General features: G+C 41.6%; 3 protein-coding genes across 5 annotated transcripts in view; 1 reads left to right on the top strand and 2 right to left on the bottom strand.

Moving 5' to 3' along the window:
* cnksr1 (connector enhancer of kinase suppressor of Ras 1) overlaps positions 1-22,046 on the top strand; it is a 72,335-nt gene that overhangs the window by 34,907 nt on the left and 15,382 nt on the right. The window lies entirely within an intron of this gene.
* On the bottom strand, positions 531-7,378 carry cldn23l (claudin 23-like). Of its 2 annotated transcripts, none has more exons than XM_054797467.1 (3): positions 6,370-7,378; positions 1,094-1,882; positions 531-982 (listed from the first exon to the last, which is right to left on the bottom strand). In XM_054797467.1, the coding sequence occupies exons 2-3, from the start codon at positions 1,801-1,803 to the stop codon at positions 943-945; spliced, it is 750 nt and encodes a 249-aa protein (XP_054653442.1). In that variant the 5' UTR covers positions 1,804-1,882; positions 6,370-7,378; the 3' UTR covers positions 531-942. The 2 variants fall into 2 exon arrangements, with proteins under 2 accessions (XP_054653442.1, XP_054653443.1); XM_054797468.1 differs by lacking the exon at positions 6,370-7,378 and adding an exon at positions 2,500-2,856.
* grhl3 (grainyhead-like transcription factor 3) lies at positions 8,405-20,939 on the bottom strand. The gene is made up of 15 exons (XM_054797466.1): positions 20,821-20,939; positions 19,202-19,376; positions 19,064-19,128; positions 18,460-18,715; positions 18,150-18,389; positions 17,667-17,778; positions 17,486-17,580; positions 16,247-16,405; positions 16,098-16,173; positions 13,951-14,075; positions 13,309-13,334; positions 11,818-11,903; positions 11,648-11,733; positions 11,491-11,555; positions 8,405-9,376 (listed from the first exon to the last, which is right to left on the bottom strand). The coding sequence occupies exons 1-15, from the start codon at positions 20,835-20,837 to the stop codon at positions 9,259-9,261; spliced, it is 1,701 nt and encodes a 566-aa protein (XP_054653441.1). The 5' UTR covers positions 20,838-20,939; the 3' UTR covers positions 8,405-9,258.

Genomic DNA, 22,046 nt, shown 5'->3' with positions numbered 1-22,046 from the left:
CTATTGATCGAGACTCTAGGGTCGCGGGTATGCTGGAGCCTATCCCAGCTGACTTCAGGCGAGAGGCGGGGTACACCCTGGACTGCTCGCCAGCCATTCGCAGGGCACATACAGACAAAACAACCATTCACACTCACATTCATACCTATGGACAATTTAGAGTTGCCCATTAACCTAACATGCTTGTTTTTGGAATGTGGGCTCTCCTGACTGTGCGGCCAAGATGCTAACCACCAGGCCACCGTGCGGCCCTGTTGTTTTCACACGAGAAATACATTTGTAACTCATGTCTTTCGCCAATTCAAAGCCAAACTCGCACTTTCTGACACTTGTGAGATATTAATGGCGAGCTCTGCAAGACAGACATACGTCATGCCACATGAAGAATTAAATGTCATCAAGTTGTGAACGGCTGCTTCATTCAGCTAATGAACTGACTCACTTCATAGCTCTGTGGTCACACTGTAGGGATATTTCCAAATATATTTCCTTCAACAGTATCATTACACTCACACGGTGAACGATTGTTTGAATGCATTTTATTTAATGCTGAATGTGCGAGCACATATACCTGTATGTGAGTTTCAACATTTTTTTTTTTTTTACACAGAATAAATCAATCTGCTATGCCAAAATATTTTTTCACCATTTTCAGTGAACAGAGACATCAGATGGAAAGTGTAAACAAGTAAGATAAGTTTACAGTAACGACTCGAATATAAGACAAAAGTGGTTTTATTCGGCGTCAGATGTGTGCATGCAGACCGACCTATGTCTACAAGCGAGCTTTTCTTCCTGGCGCTCACACATGACCTGGAAAGATGCAGCCGTTACGCAGAGGGACGTCTTATATCCAGGTGGATACGGTAGTGTGGACACAGTGTGATGTTGTTTAACAGTACAAAGCATGGCTGTAGAAGGCCGCTCCGGGATATACATCAGTCATATCCGCAACAACCTTTTCGAGGATCGGTCTTCAGTCCTGCAACAATCTCAGAATTGGCAACGGAGAAGTGGCAAAGTCTTCACAAACAACAGCAGGATGGAAGTGAAAGGCCAAAAAAACACTTTATTTTAACAGTTGACTTCATACATATCTGAGTCAGGCTTGTTGCGAATCTCTGAGCACCGACGACAAGCGGGGCAGGCGGCAAACTCCGGGCAGGTTCGGCATTTTGGTCGCTTGAAACTGAACACGAGGGCGCCCCCTCCCAGCACCTGTAAACATGAACCCAGCCACCCGAAGTAGAGTGAGCCAGCCGGGCGCAGGCTCAGCTGAGGGAAGCGGGTGTTGTTGACCTCCTGTTGGGAGTCATGTACCCCCAGCCTCTCCAGGTTGTGGGTGTAGACCACCAAAGCGATCATGCTGAGCAGCCCGGCCATCACCACCAGGAGTCCACCTGTAGCCGCCACCCCTCGCAGTGGTATGTCTGTCCAACAGCGGACGCCGATGCAGGCCAGAACGATACCCGTGCCGCACAGGAACAGGGAGGTCAGCACCAGGCCCTGCGCCAGGCGCACCCTCCGGTCTCGCTGATAGGGACCTGCGACTGGCCAGCACTGCTTCAGCTCCGAGTGTTCCACTTGAAGACAGCTCTCCCATAGTCCATCAGAGCGGACCAAGAGAAGAGAGTCCACAGATCCGTGGCTTTTTATCATAGTACGGAGAAGCGACCCCGGCCTGGCTAGGTCCAGACGGGTCTGCCCCTCTCTCCACTGGGGGGTGATGGCGGCGGTAAAAAGCAGGACCAGTCCCAAGGGGGCGAAGACGATGCCCATCACCATGGATGCTGGAGTCTGCATAACTCTGATTCCTCAAATATGGTCTTTAGCTTTTTAGATGTCCTGTGGAGGTGATGGTGGGACGCTGAAGGAGAACCATCTGGTTTTGGATAAAAAAATATAGTTTATATTTATACAAATTTTAGTTTTTTGGAAAAGTTAAAAACAGACATTTATATGCACATTTGATGTAGAATAGCTTGGTCAATGGATTTTGTTTTTACAGTCATGTTTGTATCAGACAACGCTTCTACTCCTGAACCACTGCACACAAAAGGCTGAAAATGATCCAAACCGTGCACCGTTACTGTGTTGCCCGTGCTATTATTTTTTTCCGACAAAAACTCTACATGGTGGCGCCGTGATCAAACTCCAAAGTTTGGAGTCGGATTGACTTGAAATGTCCCACACAGCACATAGCGCTCAACAAAACACCCACTGTAACTTTCGGGTGTTACGCCGCATCACCGTGAAATTTGGTAGGCACAGTCATGGGACTGACAAGCCCGTGTGTCAAATTTGAGCAAGATTGGTTGATAAAACACGGCCGCAATCAAGCGTAACGTCTTAGCAACTAAGTCATTGACCGTTTGTTGTAATGGCTATACGACTTTGAGGACATCCATCTTCCATGTATGCTAGCATGTCTTCCAAAGTATTTTGAGCGCTCATAGGGAGCGCCACAAATGTCATTTCCAGAGGAATTTATTTCATTACCTCGTGATGATGCCTCTACTTTCGTTGGACTGCGAGCTCTTCATACTCGACTGAGGGAAGCAGAATAAACTGATGTCAGAAAAGCAAAACCACGACAGTGTCCAGTGGAAGCAGACTGAGGTTTGCTTTCACTGCTGCTGCTGAACGTAAATATGCGACGCCTGTCTCTGTTGCTACGAGACAATAACCCGCTCAGACCCAACGTGCGGCTTTATTTATCACGAGCGCTCATCGGGGTGCGTTCTCTTTGAGACCTGATTGCGCCGTCTGCTCCGCAAATGTTGAGTGCGAGGCACGAGTGTGGGATCGTATTTATTACGTGTCTTCTAAATTCCCTGTGAGGACACGTAGAGTCGCCATAATGTATGTTACTGAAGAAGATAGTTGCTGTCTAGAAGGTAAAGGACCATGGTTAAAGCTGAAGTACATCTTTAGGAAATAATCAATCCCCGTAATACAGTGCTTATCCAATAGTGGGGTGAGTCCCCCTGCGGGGGCGTGGTGAAGTGTCAGGAGGGGTGTGAGAGGCAAAATTTTGTCAAGGTTGGAAGGTCTGTCAGTGTATTTATTCATGCTTGAAAGATGCGGCTGCCAGCAACTCATACAGTGGTTTGTACAGAGAAATAAATACTGTAAATACTACAGGTCCTCAATAGTATTTCAAATTGGCGGGGGGCGTGAAAAAAAATTCTTGCCCCTAATGGAGGCATGTGGTTGCACATGGCCTATATGAGTGAAAAATATGCACATTAAAACAAATTGTATTTATTTCTTGCCTAAATGAAGCATTTTCAAACAAAAAAAAAGGCAAACAAAAATACAAACATCAGGCATTCAGAAGACTCATTCAAAGACGTTGTGACGATATGTTGTGTTCTACACTGGTCACTAGGTGTCAGTAATGTTACTGTAATGTTCGGTGAGACACACAAGCACCAGGCTTGATCGCCAGAACAACAGGCTTTCATTTGCAGGTTTGAACGATCTCACAGCAGGGACAATGAGCCCTAACATGTGCAAGCGAAAACTCAGCTCTGAACCCCTGAAGTCACTTTCTAAAAGTCACTCAGCTCCCCCAGGACTGGAACACATTCCTGGGGGAACATACAAAGTCTTATTTATGTCTTAAATGTCTTATTTTCTCTTATTATGCCTACTATATTGGAGAATAAAATTGGGCGGCATGGTTCCGGTGGTAGGGTGGTCGTCTCCCAACCTGGAAGGCTGCGGTGTCTGAGTGTCCCTGGGTATTATAGGACTATAGGGGTGTTATTTTATGTCTAGAGGGCTGTAATAATGTTAAAAAAACATATTTAGAAGGTCGTAAACAGTTTTTCTATGCGCTTTAACTATGAAAATATTCCATTTATAAATAAGGAATCCTGCTTTGTGTAAATTCCCAAAAATGTCTCCTCCAAAAATATCAGTCTTCACAATCATTCGGTGTTACTTTCTCTCCCGTCATATCACTGCGCTCGATGTGTTCCACAAGTGTTTACGTCAGCAAAGGAAAGACGTTAGGGGGGTAAGTCACCCTTGATGCACTACACTGCTGATGGGGATCAACTTCATGACAAAAAATCGCTTTAAGGAGTGGGACAGAACACAAATGTTAGCAACATTAGCGTAATAGGATAGCCTATTCGCTGAAGAAAAACAAAGCGGTCAAACTTGCAGCTCGCACGTCCGTAGCTGACTGACCTACAGTTGGCAAAGCTCTGGGCTGTAGTGTAAGATGTGTAGCGATGCTTGCATTATATGAAATATTACTGTGTGTGTGTGTGTGTTCCTATTTTGCGTATATTCCTGATATTATGGGGATCAGAGTTGCTTTGGTACACCATGCAAGTTCCCACAATGTGGAGCAGTGACCAGAAGATTGTATGTGGAGGATGGATAAATGGAAGTCCTTAGGAAGTCATCATCGCTAATCTATGACATGACCGTGTGCAATCGAGTGCACTGTGTGACGTCGTTCCTCAAAGCCTGACAATTGATCTCCAGCAATGACCTTGGAAGGCTCTAGTCCACTTTAGTAATAACGTCAGGCCACCGTCTGAATGCTGAGTGGTAGGAGGAATCTTACAATGCCCTCGAGGACGGCGCCAAGACAATGCGGAGACACAGACACAAATACAAGCTGGAGCATCGTCGGCCGTTAGCCACCGACACACATTGTCAAAACAAGATGCCGTTTTTTGGTTATCATTAAATAGCAGTGCTTGAATATTGCATTTAAACAAATTAGCCGCCCTGCTGATGTGTCTCTTACATGCAGGAAGGCCTTTTCCATGAATAATACCATTGGAATGATGAACGGTGGTTAAACAATAGTGTATTTTTATCAGTAACGTGATGATACACCCAAACATTTATTGGGATATTTCTTTAATTGTAGCTGTAACTGTACATACAGCGCGAAGCAATAAGGGGGGGTCCAAATACCCTCCAGTGCGGAGATAAAATTGCATTTATTAGATTCTAATAAAATGCATTCACCAATGCATTTCATAGGAAAGTGGTTACTTTATATAATTTGTTATAATTTAAAATTTATTTGTTATAATTGCACTTTGCATCATTTGAAGTATTTTTTTTTGTATGCCCCCCCGTTAAAATGGACTGTCCAGCCGTGTGACTGCGCAGTACACGACAATATTTGTTCACCTGAGCTAACTCCTCTGAACCGCTACACTTAAAAAGGTAAAAGATTCGGCAGGACGTGCACCCCTACTGTGTTCCCTGTGCTATTATTTTCCAGACGAATACAAACACACACGGCGGCGCTGTTATTAAACCCCAGAGTTGAACTTGAAATTTCTCACATAACTCAATGCGCTCTACCAAATGACCCCTTGTAAATGTACGTTGGTTAGGCGCATCGCTACGAAATTTGGTACGCACCCTAAGGGGGCTGACAAGCACGTGTTGTGGTTGAAAAAATAAAATAAAACGTATTTGCACAGGCATGGGCGGGACTTAGCAACTAATTGCCTGAAAGTCATCAACCATTTATTATAACATGTTGAGGATATCTCTATTACCTGTACAGTATGTTAGCATGTCCTCCAAGGCATTTTGACCACATTTTGATTCATTTTACTGACGTTTTTCGACTTGTACTTTTCTTGCATTGGCGTCAATTTACTTCATTACTAATTACTACTTGTACTTTAACTTGAGTAAAATGTTTTAGTATTCTTTCCACCTTTTGGTCATGGTTTTATTGGTTTATTCAGGCATGCTTAACATCGCATTTTTAGACACCATAGACGGCTTAGCAGTGATACAAAATTAGAAAATGCAAATATAGCTCTATATAAGACATTGAACATATTTTAATTCACATAATCATAACATAACATAACATAATTACACAATGATAACGCTAACAACAATAATAATAAATAATAATAGGTGTATATAGCCCCTACCTACCTATGGTGTTATGCCTTTTGTGTCCACGTGAAGTAGAACGTATGCTGACGTTGTGAAAATAATTAAAAATATTCTTTTCATGCAGTGACATAATATGAATGAGAGAGAAGTTGACAGTTTTAAAAAAAGGGCTGTCAGAACCTCATCTGCACCTGCAGGGAATTAAATGCTAGTGACACGCAAAGTATCACCTTCCTTCAGCGGTAAGGAATGCAGTGCCTGTTTTTTTTGTGTGTGTGTGTTTTTTACGAGCGCCTACCAGGATACCTGTGACACCACTTTGTTGTCACAGAGCGGTGTCATGTCGGCGGCAGAAACGATATCCATTGAGACTGGGATGTAATGAGGCTTAAAGAGGCTTCGGGTGAATGGCAATGTGCATATTGTGTGTGAACTGTAGGTTATAATACACGCAAACACGCGCTTACTTACCATTCGGTGGCGTTTATGGCTCTGCTGATCACAAAGCTTCCCCTCGCTGCTCGCAGAAGATGCCGCAGATGCTGCGCTTCCTTGCTAGCACCTGCCTCTCCTTTTCTGTCTCCCCGCATCTGTTTGTCCTTGTCCGTTTTTTCCCCCTCTCCCCCCTTTCCGCTACAGCTTGGCTGTCTCCCGTCCCGCTTGCTTCACCGTCTCACTTTCAGCGAGGGAGAGTGCGCGCGCGTGCGCGTGTGCGTGCGCTCTCTGTCTTCGATTCAATAAAGGATATCTGTGTTGTATCGAGTGCCTGTGTGCTTTTGCCAGTCCAGCCAAATAGGGAGAAAGAATGGAGCTTGTCTCCCGAGACCCATTTTTCAGAGAGCTTCATGAAAACTAAACACCATAGATAGACATGGAATGGAAAGGCAACAGGAAGATCTTCGCAGAGTGATGCTGTCACCTGCTGGCTTTTTATAGGTATTGGAATACGTGCTGTGTCGCGCATTGGTTCTCAAACTGCGGTACAAGTACCTCTTGGTGCTCCATCGGAGATTTTAAAATAAATTTACAATGCAGTAACCCCTCGTTTATCATGGTCAATTGGTTCCAAAGTAAAAAAATTACAAATATTATGAGAATAAAGTAAAAACATTATGAAAAGACAGATTATGTAAGGAGAAAGTTGAAATAATTGGGGGGGGGGGAAACAGCAAAAATGGGGGAAAAAAGAGAGTACTGGAGTTTGTACTAATATTGAGCTTTTTCACTTATATCATAAAGATGAGATGCAGTTTTTTCTTATAAATATATACTTAAATATATGTTTACATGACTCATATAACTATAATGAATGATTGCAGTTGCAATAGTTGGAAATAACAACAAAAAAAACAGCAGAAATGGAAAAAACATGAATGACAACAATGAGAATGAAGTTGAAATATGGAGAGGAAAAAGTCGTATTCTAACAAGAAAAAAAGTCACAATTTTACGAGAACAAACTCGTAATATTATGAGGAAAAATAATAGAATTTTAGTAGCATAGAGTTATAAAGAAAAAGTACGTTATTTTTTCAAACACAAAAACAATAAAGTTGCAGTTTTTGAAAAATTAGGTTGGGGGGAAAGTTAAGTATTATGGCAATAAACCAAAAATATGGGAATAAAGTTATTATATTACGAATAAAAAGATCATCTAAAAAGAAAGGTTAAATAATTGGAAAAAAAAAAAATGGGGAAAACAAGAGCAAACACTAAAGTTTGTACTAATATTGAGCTTTTTCACTTATATCACAAAGATGAGATGCAGTTTTTTCTTGGAATATATACTTCTATGACTCATATAATTATAAGGAATGAATGAAGTTACAGTAGTTGGAAAAAACCCCAGCAGAAATAGAAAAAACAGCTGCAATTTTACGAGAATAAAGTCAAAATATTAAGAGGGAAAAGTCATGCTCTAACAACAGAGAAAGTCACAATATTACGAGAACAAACTCGTAATATTGTGAGGAAAAATAATAGAATTTTAGTAACATAGAGTTATAAAGAAAAAAATACGTTATTTTTTTTTAAAGTTGTAATATTATGACAAACAAAACACAATAAAGTTCCAGTTTTTTGAAAAATTAGGTTGGGAGGAAAAGTTAAGTATTATGGCAATAAAACCAAAAATATTCTGGGAATAAAGTTATGATGTTATGAAAAGAAAGGTTATCTAAAAAGAAAGGTGAAGAAAGGTAAGTTTGTACTAATATTGGGCTTTTTCACCTATTTCACAAAGCTGAGATGCCGTTTTTTCTTGAAATATATACTTCTATGATCACATACTGTCGTTGATTTTTAGCATACAGTAGCTACTGTACGTGTTTTGGTTTCGAAAATATCAAAGTTGCCCTTGCGTCCTTTCCTTTTTCAGTACGTGGCCCTTGCTGGAAAAGGTTTGGACACCCCTGCCCTAGGAACACCCCTGCCCATCAGAACATCATTCCAAAATCCACTTTGCTCATTAGGAGATGTTTAAATGCAAACGTAATGAGCCACAAACGTTTCTGCACTTTAGTTTATTTTCTTACAAAAGAATGGGCAAGGTATGACTTAATGCAGCCACGTTTGCCGTGTGGCTTGATAATGAAATATTACAGGGATACATGTTCGCTTTGAAATGATGCGTAACATATGAAGAAGCAAAAAAAAAAAAAAAAAAGATAATAAATCTTTCCACAGACACACACACATGACATCCATACCATGAAAGTCCAAAGACAATCGTACTGTTTCCAGTAAAACTCTCGGTGCTCACACCAAACAAACAGACAGGAAATGTCCACAGTTTTTTGGGGTAAATGCTGACCAATACTAACTCTGTGTGGTTTTACGGAGGGAAATGTGTGACGTTTGTTTCTGAATGAATGATGCTGTGAAACTACCAGGAACCTACGAGACGAAGGCGGCAGTGAAGAAACATTACTAGCAGGTAAAAAACAAAACACACCCTGGATTCATTTAAAGGAAATGACGGGTACATTTAAAGCAGCCAGAATAGCAACCTGCTAATGCTATATGCTGAAAAAGATCAACGCCCTGCGAATCATGCTACAGAGCTCTGCGTTCAGTTGAAATACAAAAACGCGCAAAATGAATTGCCTACACGGTATTTGATAAAACACTGTCATATTAAAATCTATTTACAAACTAATATGTACAAGCTTAAATTCATAAATGCTTCAAATATTGCAATCAAATAAAAAAACTGGAGGGAGATGCAGCATGTATTTACAAAAATAATGGTCACATACGAAATTGAAAGGTCAGTTCAGTCCAGGTCTTTTTTTGTTGGTTTTTGTGTGATTCGTACTGATGGCGTAGTGCTTTAGAGATAGCTGTGATCCTGGAGTGGAGTCATACTTCAATGAGGGTGACCTGGAAGTGACCGCTGACCGCCTCTGACATCTCGATGAGGAAGGCCGACTGGTTGGTGTAGTGTTCGATGATGTTGTCGTCCATGTTGACGTAAATCCTGCGGAAAGGAAGAACTTCTAATCAGCAAAAGCCAGGAAAAAAATGATTGGCCATGCAGCACCTCTGCGTGCGCTTTAAAATGTCGGTTGCGCTAGTCGGCTGCTGGTGTGAAAGACATGCACGTTACGCTTGCCGTACTGTTTCCAATGAACTCCTTAGCTGTGGTAATGCTGGCTGAGCATATTGCCCCTTGCTGCTATTGCAACATTGGTTCTGTTGCTGCTGGGTTGAGCAGTATATTTGTTGGTAAATGACCGTGTGCTCAAAGAGAGCTACATTTTCCTTTTCACTTTCTGATGCCGTCATTATTCAAGTTAAAAAAATGGATAATGACTTCAAATTTCAGGGCCTCATTTTGAGTCGTTGTTCAAGTAAAAAAAATAACTTATGCACAATGTTATGGAGTGCATGATAAAGCGAAAATAAATGCATCTCCCTTTAACCACATGGTCAAATTTGAAAAGTCATCATACATAACAAGCTCATTTTTTTAACTGAAATAATGACTTTTTCAATTTTGGAGCCTCATTTTGAGTCATTATTCAAGTTGAGAAATTAAACTTACGTATATTTTGGAGCGCATGACAAAGTGACAAGGACAATGTAGCTCTCTTTAAGCACATGATCAAATTTGTCATTTGATCATTTTTTAATTTGAATAATGACTTTCCAAATTTCGGAGCTTCTCTCCAATTATCACCTGCTTCTAATTAACAGCGTGTATTATTTGCGACTGAGGCATCTGCAATAATGAAAGCATTTCCATTAAGTTGTATTTATTGAGTATTGGTGGGTTAAATGTTTCAGAGCTTTGTTGTTTTTTAGAATTGTTTACCAGGCTGAATCTAATCTTGTCTAATGTTGCCCCCCCGGGCCGCAGCTTGCCCACCACCGCCCCGGTGTGGCTTCTCAGACATCGAGGTCATATAATCAACAAAAAAAGTGAAATCAAAGCAAGTTTAAATAGCTGAGATAAAAAAAAAAAATACCCCAAAAATCGTCTGTGTAGGCTCTCAGTCGTACAGGAGTTGTCCATCGAGGAAAAGGCTTCTTGAGACGTCATCTGTACTTCTGTGAAGAAGGTGTCGGACGTTTCGCTCCTCATCCGAAGAGCTTCGTCAGCGAACTGACGCTGACGAAGCTCTTCGGATGAGGAGCGAAACGTCCGACACCTTCTTCACAGAAGTACAGATGACATCTCAAGAAGCCTTTACCCCAAAAATCTTCGCTCGTACATGTTCCTTAAGAAAAGCAAACAGTAAACATCACAGTGATTTCCTGGTAATCTCAACCGCCTTGTTTGTCAGAAATATATACTGTATTTTTATCTTTTTCAAATATTTTATGCTTGGATTTTATTGCTTGCAGCGTGGACTTTGCCCTACAAAACTGGGTTAGTCAATCTATTGTCTGACGTAAACAACGTGTATGCTTTCGTGGCCGGACATTCTCGGTTGGAAAAACACTTCATAAATCAGGACAGTCTGACTCTTCCTCCTCCTCCTCCTCCTCCTCCACCTCTTTTTGCCTCAGCCCCAACCCGGAAAGTCTTTAAAGACTTTAATGACTGAATTAGCGGCCCGCTCATGTGCTCCGCCTGCAGGGGACAAGGCTGATTGAAGACAAGAGGGTGAGGAGGGGAGGGAATTACCTGGAGAATGTAACTCAACCTGTTAGTGTTGGCTGCTGGCCTTGTGGTGGCGACAAGCCGGCAGGAAAAAACTCCTGTAAATATGTCTCAGAGCGAGGCGTCTGACTTTTCTCTTTCTTTTTAAGTTCGAGTTTGGGTCCTGAAATCTGCAAATGACGATTTTAGGTCGTCACCCTTTGATTGAGAGAAAATTCAACGGAAAACCTCCTGACTGGTGGTAATGGAAACACGCTAAAAGGCCATAATCACCTGTGACTCATCTGCGGGACTTTTGCAATATTTATATCTTCCCTTCGTCGTATTTTTCCTGAAGTGGGGAGCTGCAATTAACACATTCCACGAGTCCGAGTCAACCAAGCAACCTACCAACCCGGTCTGTCAACATGAGATTTTGTCAAGGGAGCTAAGATTAGAGCGGGAACTCATTATGCGGGTTACGATGGAGTCAAAAGTCTGCTTACCCTCGTTTGCATTTCTTGTAAATTTTCCCAATGGTGTCTTCTTGCATGCCGTACTTTTCTGAAATCTGAGCGAGGAATACGAGACGACGGGTTAAGACCAGAGCGTATTTGACAGCAACTCTCACGGCGTGCGAGCAAGATCACGTCAGATACTCACGGCTTCTCGTAGGCCAGACAGCGTTGGCGTGCTGAGCATGAGCGCGTCGAACACCTCCTCGGTGCTTGTCCTCACGTACAGCAGAACTGATGTTGGCGAGGGCGGACAACACCAAAAACGTCAAGTCAAGCTGCTTAGTTAAAAAATAAAACAACAAAGTTTCAGCTTACCTCTTTGGGAATCTTCTCTGCGGGCGTGCTTGCTGGTTGGAGAAGCGCTCTGGTCTCTATCCGAGTACAACCTCTTCCGAGAACTTCTGCAAATAAAAGGACAAGACCGTTAGACCAGTGTTTCTCAACTGGTGGGTCGGGACCCTAAAGTGGGTCGCACGCAAATCCTAAATATATTTTTAGAATATTTAAATGGAACATTAAAATGAAAATATTAAATGAAATGAAAACTAAACCCTAACATTACATAATAACAGAACATTACTTTCACATATTCAATGTGATAATTGTATAAAAAAAAACACATCAGCAAATACTATACTAAATTAAACAAATAATATACTAAACTGTTTTAATGTCATTTTCCGACAGTCTGAGCTATGTTTAAGTTAAAATCTTCAAAATATTTGTATTTGAAAGTTAAAAAAAAAGACTTCAGGCTAATTAAATGTATTAATTTAATTAAATGTTGTAATGTATATAAATTATAGTAAAATATTTAATGTAATTTCATTTTACTTGCCCTTTGAAAATATATCTTTCATTGGCATCTTCTTCCTTGGCATATACAAATATGAATTAACTATTATTTTGTTTTTGTTGCTGACATTCTTCCTCCGAATATTGTGCTCTGAAATACATTTTGCTCATATAAAAACTAAATTAGCGTATTTTTACCTCTATAAAAGTGGGTCATACCGTAATGACCATGGGAAAATATGGGTCCCGGGATGGGACCAGTTGAGAACCCCTGCTTTAGACCAAGGACTTAAAATCAGGGACTTAATTGCATGAATGAATTAACTGAAGTTATTCAATCATTAAAAAACCTTTAATCTTGCTTTTCATTTTGAGTTTAGCGATACAACTGATGCACAAGATGCCTGAGTGCCGTCAGTGTAACAGTGAGGCTTGCAACAACTGTTATTTATATTTTTTACAATTTCCCATTTGGCTAACATTTAATGCAAAAACGAGCACAGCGCTGACGTCAGCAAGTGGAGCCAAGATAAGTAAGCCCAGTCTGCTGTATTCAACAAACCCGCTGGAGAAATGTTTTGAAGAGGCTGAAAGTGCTTGAGGTCACGCGTGGAAAAAAAAAATGACACCAACGTGTTTGTATACTGCCGTGGCCCGTTTGAGTGCACGTCAATGATTTGGCCGCCAAGCACAATCTATTTGACTTGAAAAACACTGCTTATTGTGTCAGGTATTGTTGTTCGATTAAAATTAGATTAATTGTGATTAATTTATGACGACACAAATTAATTGGGTGGTATTGTCTTAGAATCCACACACACCGTACATAAACTCACGCTAAAGAGTACAACAAACAAGAAACCGTGGTGTAGTGTGACGATAATACTCTTATAAATAATACAGATCAACCCGTGACCCATTTGGACCCTCAAACCCAATCTTGGAAACCCCTGCTTCACCCCAGCCACGGTTCCTTTCTTACTGGAGCTTACACAAGATGCGGATGCTTACCTTTCATTGTCATCCATAGGTGCGGCCTGCAGATGGAAGGACAAAAGGTTCTGATTAGAAAACCGATAAACACATTGCTTAATGCCCTTCTTGTTTTTGTAATGTCCTCATAAAGGAATGTTATCACAGCGAAATACTGCGTTTCCCATAACCTCTCCTCTCCAAAGTAATGCCTTGTGATGCTTCCGCTGCATTGATTGCAATGGAAAGCCTCCAAGGTTTCATCATTCGCACATGCTTATATAATTCATAAACTCCGCAGTGTGTGGGAACTGTGGCTTGTCTGAACAGCACTACTACTAGCTCACTGTTTGTGTGAGAAATAAGATGAGGGTGGCGCGTATTCCTGTGTGTCTGTAAGGACGCTGCTGATGTGCCAGGTGGGGAGGCCCCCATTGCTTGCACTCGCTCGGGCTTGGTGGTTTCGACTCCAATTAGCGTTTCACCTCACTTTCCCCTCCCTTCTTTTCCCAGGCAGACTTTTCCCACTGCATACTTTCCCACACTTTCCCCCCCCCTCCACTTTCTCCCTGTCCCGTGCCCAGGTTGTTGCCTTCAGGGATGAATGAAGGGTCGGGATTATGACTCATGCAAGAGGAGGCGGTATTACGATGATTGTTAATAAAAAGAAGGGAGGCCTACCATGCGCTGTAAGCTGGATAGATGTGCTTCTGGGATGAAGAGGACTGGCTGGGTAAAGTGGTCTTCCACGGTCTGGAAGAAGGTGCAGTCACTGCACATGGAACTGCTCACTAAGGGCTTGTTAGCTGGGAATGAAACAGGAATATCAGAATGGATGCCAGGCCAGCGATGGAGTGAAAATGACCCAACCCAACCTTTGGCTCAATTTGATTGGGTCATTGAGTTTATCCTGTTGAATTAATGAATCAGGCTCACAATTTCTTTTTGGTTCATGTTTGTTTTCGTAAATTCATGTCTTTTATGTTTACAATATGAGTTCATGTACAGTATGTACAGTATATGTCGATGTTATTACAATACAGATCCCCGAGAATCATGTTTTTGCTCCCAGCCAATCAGCAAACCACCAGATTGATAATAGTACAAGTATATATTGATCTGCCCTAAATAGTCATATACTTTGGGAATGCCACATAGGACAAAACTGAGGAGTTGCGTACATTTGGTCCACGAGTTTCGTTCCCGGACTGTGATGTAAGTCGGATAAAATCCAGTACTAATACACTAAATAAAGGAATTAAATGAAACAGTAATAAAATAAATATATATAAGGAGTATTATCTTAAAAATAAAGATAGGATTTTTTAATATTAAAATATAAAAATTATATTACAATATATAATAAATTATAAAATCCACTAAAGACCACTAAACTGCGTAGTTAATATTGTCGCTTTCATAGAAGCAGTAGTATTCAAGAGGGTTGTGATTTGTGACTGGCTGCGACAAGCTGAGTCACGACTGTGCATTTGCGTGTGTGTGTGCGTGTGTGTGTGTGTGTGTACGGGAGGAGGATGGGGTCCGTGCAGAGACGACAGTTGAGTTTGCTGATGTTGTTTGATTCGGCCGACAGCAGTGTGTTTTGTTTTTGCAGCGAAGAGATAGCTGATCGACCACCTGCAGTGTTGAGTGTAGTGTGGCTACGCATGCACTTGTCCCTCGTTTAAGCGGGTAATTGGTTCCAGATCTGACGGCGATAAATAAATTTCTGCGATATCAGATTCAGTGTTAATTAATGGAATATTTTCATAGTTAGAGCACAGAAAACCTTGTTTAGGACTGTCTAAATACATTTTTTTTAACATTATTAGAGCACTCTAGTTGTGAAATACCACGCCTATAGTCACCTTTACACGCCTATTATTCACTGTTTACAACACATTCCGCAACTCTCATGCTGCAGGAACTAGCTAGCAAGCTAGCGAGCTAACCAGTTAGCCTCGAGTTTATTTCTTCGAAACTTAAGAAGCCACAAGCTTACCACTTCCACACGGAATGAGAGGAAAACTTTTTTTCAATCTATTATGCCGGACATGCCATGGCTGACCAGTTGGCTAATAATAGACCATAGTCTACCACGAAACAACCATCATTTATGAATGAATTAATTTCTGAAAAAACGCGATATAGCGATGGAGCGATTATCCAACCGTGACATTGCGAGGGACGACTGTGGTGTATTCTTCCACTGGAACTACTTGTCAAGCATGTCTAGTGCTTCCGTGTCAAAATGACATTTTTAATGAATTTATGGGAGCACCCAAAACCACAAAAAGCCGGAACTCAGATTGCCATAAACCGAGGACCACCTATGTAATAAATACGTTATGTTTGTATATTATGATATTTTGTCTCAAAAGGATCAACACATTTATGGGATCTGCTTTTTCTGCTAATGGTGTTAATTAAAAATGTCCCTTGTACCAAATATACTACATACTAATATACATGTAATACGATACATGTATTGCCGTAATATCAACATGTCTTCTACATAAAGTAACGATTCATTTACTATAACACGTATATCAAAAAGTCACAAAAGAATGAATCTGCTCATCAAGCATAAACATACTGTATGTCTAAAATAGAGTTTATGAATATAATTATATTGGTGATGGTGACCCAATAAGAAACATCCCATCACCCATTTTGGGCCCCTAACCCTCATGTTGGGAAACTGCAGGAATTATTCTGTTGACTTGAGCTGGTATTTCCTATCATGCACCATAACAAGTCATGTGATTTTCCTTTCTTTTTTTGATTTTTGTGGTTGTTGTTTATTACAATGAGCTTGCAACTCGTACCATTGGCATCACTGGCCGTCTTCCCCCTCCTCTTGGTCCTCTTCCTCTCCTCATCGCGCATCTTCCGCTCGGCCCCCTAAGGATGCAAAAATGAGTTAGGAAAAAAAATGTCTGCACGTTGACGTACGCACGATGCGCAGTTGACGTACCTTATCGCAGAAAATCTTGACTTGGCAAGCGGCTCTGTGTATGAGCTGATTGCTCCCCGAGCTGAAGTCGTACGTGTCGATCTGGAGGTTGAGGGGCAGGCCCTTCACGCCCTTCTGCGACGAGAAGTCCGTGCTCAGTGAGTTGATGCCGATGAACACCTGCGGGAGATAGCGTTTGTGTTATCTTCTTTTCTGTTGATTACTGTTGATGACAGCTTTCAAGTCCTGTGCGTAGCGTTACAAGAGGCCAACGTGTAGCTGTCGAGTTTGTCGGTTTTTGAATTGTATTTTACTTTCGCTTTGAAATCTTTGCTCGTCCTGTATACTAGAAAAAAATATGTTGGTGTACTTTTAGTATCGGAGTTTCCAAACGCGGGTACATTTCAGGTGGTCTTAAAGCATCAAATTTTGTACAAATGTAAATGTTTGACCTAAGCAGAAATGCATTTATTTATCATTACGTTCATAGGAGAAATGAATTAATAAAGGTTTTGTGGCCGTATGTCGCATTGAACAGTTTGTACTTACACAGCTTGGAAACCTTAATGTTTTTTTCCCAGGAAATTAGATTTTTTTGTGTGACAAGGTAACATTTGACTCGTGAATATACCTGAAACAAGTCAAATGGCATTCTGGGAAGTTTGGAGTGCTTATTACCAAAATAAGCAAATTATACAAACACAGTAAGAGCAAATATCTTGTTATTTAATCTTGCTTAGATTACAGTTTCTCCACTCTATTTCTTTCTTTTCCGGGGGAAAAGACTGTTCCCAAACTGTAAAAATACCATGTTCCCAAACTTCCCAATGCCTCATTCCACTACAAAACTGAATTATTTCTACAAAAGTAATGACGAGGAAGGTATAGTTTTATAGGTATTCAATTTTTTACTAAATTTGAAGCTTTAACACTTGATTGGGAACAAACATTAGGGCCTTTTTCCCCAGCAATACCTCTACAAGTTTTATCCGAAGGGACAGAAAAGACCCCAACTTCTTTACTTCCTGTACATGATGTCTTCCTTTCCTGCTTTCTTCCTGCAGCAGGTTTTTTTGCAGCCCCACCCCACCCCAGCGCCTTTGGGCCACAGAGATTTGGCCTTTGCGGTGGTGACTGCGCCTCGGGGCCAAACACATTTCTTGGATTCTTCCCCTCCCTCCTCAACCACTCCTTCTCCTTCTCGCTGTCTTTTTTTAACTCCTAAATCTCGCACCTGTCCATATCAACAGTACGTTTTACCTTGGCTTCTTCGTTGGGGTTCCAAACGAAGGAGAGGGCATTGAAGGCGACCTCTTCGATGTTGCTAATGCCGCTGAACACTTCCTTGTAGTCTGCTGTGACGTGAAGCGGAAAGATCAAGTTAGGTGAGCTTTCTGGGAACACTTGGCTGTACCGTGCAGGTGGATTTTGCATCGCATACCGATGTCAATGACCCTTTGCTTGACAGTTGGCTGGCGTGCGTGCCAGTGGTTCCAAAAGCGGAGCTGCATTTCCGGGGTTTTGTCATTCTCAAAAACAGCCATCACCACCGTCTGGAGCAGGGGAAACATAGAAGAGAATTTAGCGTCTAGTGGAAATCATTCATCACTCCAAATCCTTCCTTTCTGCTCACATTGTCGTCACTTATTTGCCGTGAGCTGATTGTGTATATTCATCCCTCCTTACGGGCTTGACAAAGAAAAGATTGTCACCTTGTGTCATTTAAAAAAAAAAACACCACACCTTCCCCCACTCCTTGTTTTGTTGCTTTTGCACGCATCAGCTCAGATATATGGAGCTAGTGTTATAGTACAAATGATACAATGTGTCCCTGCCCAGTGTGTTAGTCACCAAGATCTGGTCCCAAGGGAAGGTTGGCCACTTTGGGACAACCGTCCATCATTTGACCATTCGACCAAATTACCTTGACTTTGGTTGCGGTGATGCAGGCACTGCTGTCCACGCCCTGCAAGGTGATGGGGTAGAACTGCCCCTTGTTCAGGTAGACCATGGGCAACTCGCTGGCTTTGTAAGGGGACGCCGCAGGAGCACCCAGGGAGAACTGGAACTCACTCCTGTATCTCTCATGTGGGGATCCCGTGTACGAGCCAGAGCAGACGGGACTGGAGTGGTCCTCATGAAAGGGATCGTTGTAGGTCAGAGTCTAAGAACCACGTAAAACGACATGTTAGGCACACCAGGCAGGGCTTTAAGGATCGAGGGGTGTCCCATACCTCTGCACTGGGGTCAGGGAAAGCACTGGTCTCAGGCCACTTCTGCAGCAAAGAGTCAAAGATGATATTGAGCTCCTGCTTGTCGGTGTCCGCTGCCACACTGGTCAAGGTGGCGTAGGTGTCAGCGCTGGGTGGCAAGGATGGATTCTGCTTGGATCCTAGCACCTCCAAGGAGTAGCTGGCTGGGACGCTCTCAGAGAGGATCTTCATGACATTGGCAGACGTCTCTGAAGAAAGCAGGTCATTGGTCGGCGTCCTGGCGGCAAAGAGAATCATCTGTCATGTGTCTCTGCGCATGCACACTGCTACTTGCAAGGAGCCTTCAGTCTGGGGTGGATACTTTTTGTGTCTTAATCCAGCTCTTGTTTGAGTTTCTCAAACACTAGCAGACCCACAATGGACTCAAGTCTCACCCAGCCCAACACGGGCGACACTAAGGGTTAGGGGCTCAGTGGGGACACAAGGAGGGAGCTTTATTGTCTGTCTTAAGAGAGTTGCTGATGGAGAAGACCAGAGAGGTAAACAGTAATCCATTGGGGTTGTGTTTGATTTGAGGATTACAACTCTCTCCCCCTTTTCTTTTTAGTATGTAATGAGCTCTTACCTCTCTGTTGCTTTGCAGATGCTACTGTTTCGATTGCAGGCAGTAATCTTTGGCTCCTTCTGACTCTGGAAAGATAACATCGTGTTAAAACTGAAGAAGCAAGAACCCAATTTAACCTGAGTTCTTCGAAAGGCTTACCTTGCATTGTTCATAAAGCATGGTGATGGCTGCTAAGTCGTCCCCCGGGTGCAGCCTGGGTTTGGACAAGTTGTCCTCCGGCATGGTGGTCTCCAGGTAGGACCAAGGGTCCATGATGTAGTTTGTGTTGAAACGGTAGTTGAAGTTCTCACTCTGAAAGACCACTCCCAGAGTCCTGCACGAGGAATGCAAGAATGGATTGGTTAGATCAGGGTCGCAGAGTAAAACACTGCAAGGCACGAATTCTCAAATTGTGGTACGAGTGCCACTGGTGGTACGCTGGCTTCATCAAGTGGTACTAATAGTAACAATAGTAAGAATATTTAATATAATAGTATATTTTTATTATATTACAATTCTATATACTATAATATTTATATACTTTTTTCAATTAATTAATTTATTAAACTTTCTTTCTCTTACTTAAGTGAACAAAATATCAGTAATTGCTGAGACTCAGAGAAGGGGTAGAATTTAAAAAAGCTATGCGTCTTCCTCGTCCTTTTCAGACGTGTTGAATTGTGCCGCTATAAACATGTGATGCGCTGAAATGTAACTTTGTCAAACGTGTTTGGAACAAGCTAAACCATTAACACTACCATTTTTGAGAACCATTCACACACAGTTTTCTAGCAAAGGGCTTTTTAGTTCATGTTGTACATTCATGACTGTTGTGTACTGTTCATGTACAATATATGGCAATTCACGGTGTATTTTAGCACATTTGAGCTGAAAACGCAACAATTCAAACCCAAACAAATGTCTACTCATTCATTAATCACCTAGTGACAAGTGAATTGAGCCTGGTTCTCGCCCCTGAGCGTGAAAGGTTTCGATTGCAAAACAGCAGAGCTTAGTAACATCCTGCACATGAAAATGTTGAAAAAAAACACAAGGGGGGGGGCCACCCACTAACAACAAAACATTCCTGGATGTTGCATTTTGTGATTTTCCTGCAGTGAAAGCAAAACAAACACACACATTCTTCAATCCTGTCTTGTTTGAAGAGAACCAAACAGAAACCCGGGATTTAGAGGATTGGATTTGTTTGGGGACTCCAACCGTGACGTTGGATAAATATCTTAAATACCCCTTTTGGAGTTTGTGTGACAGTTGACTGTGGATAAACAGCTCATTTATTGTGCTGGGGGAGGGGGGGCAGGCGGGGAGAGACCCCAGGTGGTCACAACTTGCAGGACTGTTTGCGCTGAGGTGCACCTGCTGCCGGCATCTAAACAGCACACATTAGAGCAGTGCAAATGCTCCTACAGACACAGGAAGGGTGGGACGCAGGGCCGGGGGTCTTCTAGGGTTTCCCCACCGCCACCCCCACCCCACCCCCATTATGTAATTCAATGCATTACATGCTGTCATTGCATCCAACACCTCCTATTTCCTGGCGTCCTTTTGTGCTGCGTGGCCTCTAGGTGAGTGACAACAGGCAAGCACAGACCCAACTATCCCATAATATCAGTTTCCCATCCTCTCTTTTAAAGCAAGCATCTTTCACATGGGCTTTCGTTGCAGATCTAAGAAGAAGGGGGGGCGGACAGCCAGGGCCCATCATCTTCAAATCTATCATTTAAAACATCATGGATAAAAGCGACATCAATACTTACTCAGTCTCTTTGGTCATGTCTTCAGTCCAAGTGAGCTGGGGTAAGGTTCCTTTGAGGGGGGGGGGTTTCTGTGCGGTTTGTGTTTGAGAGAATCACTGAGTGACACGCCGATGACTTCAGTATTTTGATTCCCTCTGAACCGCAGCCCACATGATATTTATACAAGCAGCGCCAGCTCTCTCTTGCTTCTGATTGGCCGACACGCCTCCAAGACAGGTGTCTGATAGGACAGGTGTCGGATCATTAACCCCCTCCGTGCCTGGGAGAAACCGCGCAAGCACTTTGCAAGACAAGGAGCTTGCTTGCATGAATGTCATTATGGTGCCCTCGTAAAAGAGTGAGATTGGGGATCTGAAAGGTGCGAAATTGCTTAAGAAGCATCCTGGAGCTCTGCTTTAAATTGTGAAATTTTTTTTTTAAGTTTCATTTTTCACCACTAACCCCCACCCTGACTGCAGTTTTGGTGCAATGCATGCAACGTTTTGATGTGTCAGTACTGCATACTTTTGGAATGCATTGTTTTATACTATTGCAGCACAATTCAATAGAAATCAATTCAATAACGACACAGATACACCTCCTTCCTGGCATGATGTAGCCATTTTAAATGTACCAATAAATATGTTTTATAAATTCCACTCTGGCATTTTCAAATAAAGAACATTTCCTAATTCCAGTAGAGAATTGGTGGCAAAGTTTTCTATTGTACTAACGCTGTGTAAAAATTAGCAGAAAAATTTGAAAATGGCAAAAAAGTATAGAATTATAATAATACTTGATTTAGTATTGACATTTTGAGAATAAATGCAAATATATAAGTAGTCATTGACAAGGGTTATTGACTATTCTATAAGTATTCAGTTTGTTTTTCTTTTTTTTACTCTTAATTTTACAATTCCTTCTATTTACTATTACAGTTTTTATTTATTTAATATTTTTTTATTTATTTTTATTATGTGTATTTGTGATTTTTAAATGTTGTAATGTTCTCGTGAAATAATTGCATTAAAAAAACAACAACAAAAATTGATATACTGTATATTTTCAAAAATGTATTTTTAATTTCTATTTTTCTAATGTATACCTTTTGTATTATTGCCATTCAGTTAAACAGCGACTTACACTGATTACTATCAAATAAGCTTTTTGAACTGCCTTTTTACCTTTCAGTATAAACATAAATGTTACAGCAAAAGGTCGTTTTCACATAAAAACATGATTTGACT

This window comes from Dunckerocampus dactyliophorus, chromosome 13 (genome assembly GCF_027744805.1).
Source record: "Dunckerocampus dactyliophorus isolate RoL2022-P2 chromosome 13, RoL_Ddac_1.1, whole genome shotgun sequence".
In the NCBI taxonomy this organism is placed as follows: Eukaryota; Metazoa; Chordata; class Actinopteri; order Syngnathiformes; family Syngnathidae; genus Dunckerocampus; species Dunckerocampus dactyliophorus.
Note: the sequence above shows the minus strand (reverse complement) of the source record. Positions and strands in the feature narration are given on the sequence as shown.

What these genes read in the sequence shown, in the direction of transcription:
- cldn23l (XM_054797467.1), bottom strand. Translation starts at nt 1,803, where the DNA reads ATGCAGACTCCAGCATCCATGGTGATGGGCATCGTCTTCGCCCCCTTG. An exon ending in AACAAGCCTGACTCAGATAT is followed by an intron (nt 983 to 1,093) that starts GTATGAAGTCAA and finishes AGATTGTTGCAG; the next exon opens with GACTGAAGACCGATCCTCGA.
- grhl3 (XM_054797466.1), bottom strand. An exon ending in TCAAGATTTTCTGCGATAAG is followed by an intron (nt 16,174 to 16,246) that starts GTACGTCAACTG and finishes TTGCATCCTTAG; the next exon opens with GGGGCCGAGCGGAAGATGCG. An exon ending in GACGGCCAGTGATGCCAATG is followed by an intron (nt 14,076 to 16,097) that starts GTACGAGTTGCA and finishes TTTCATTCCCAG; the next exon opens with CTAACAAGCCCTTAGTGAGC.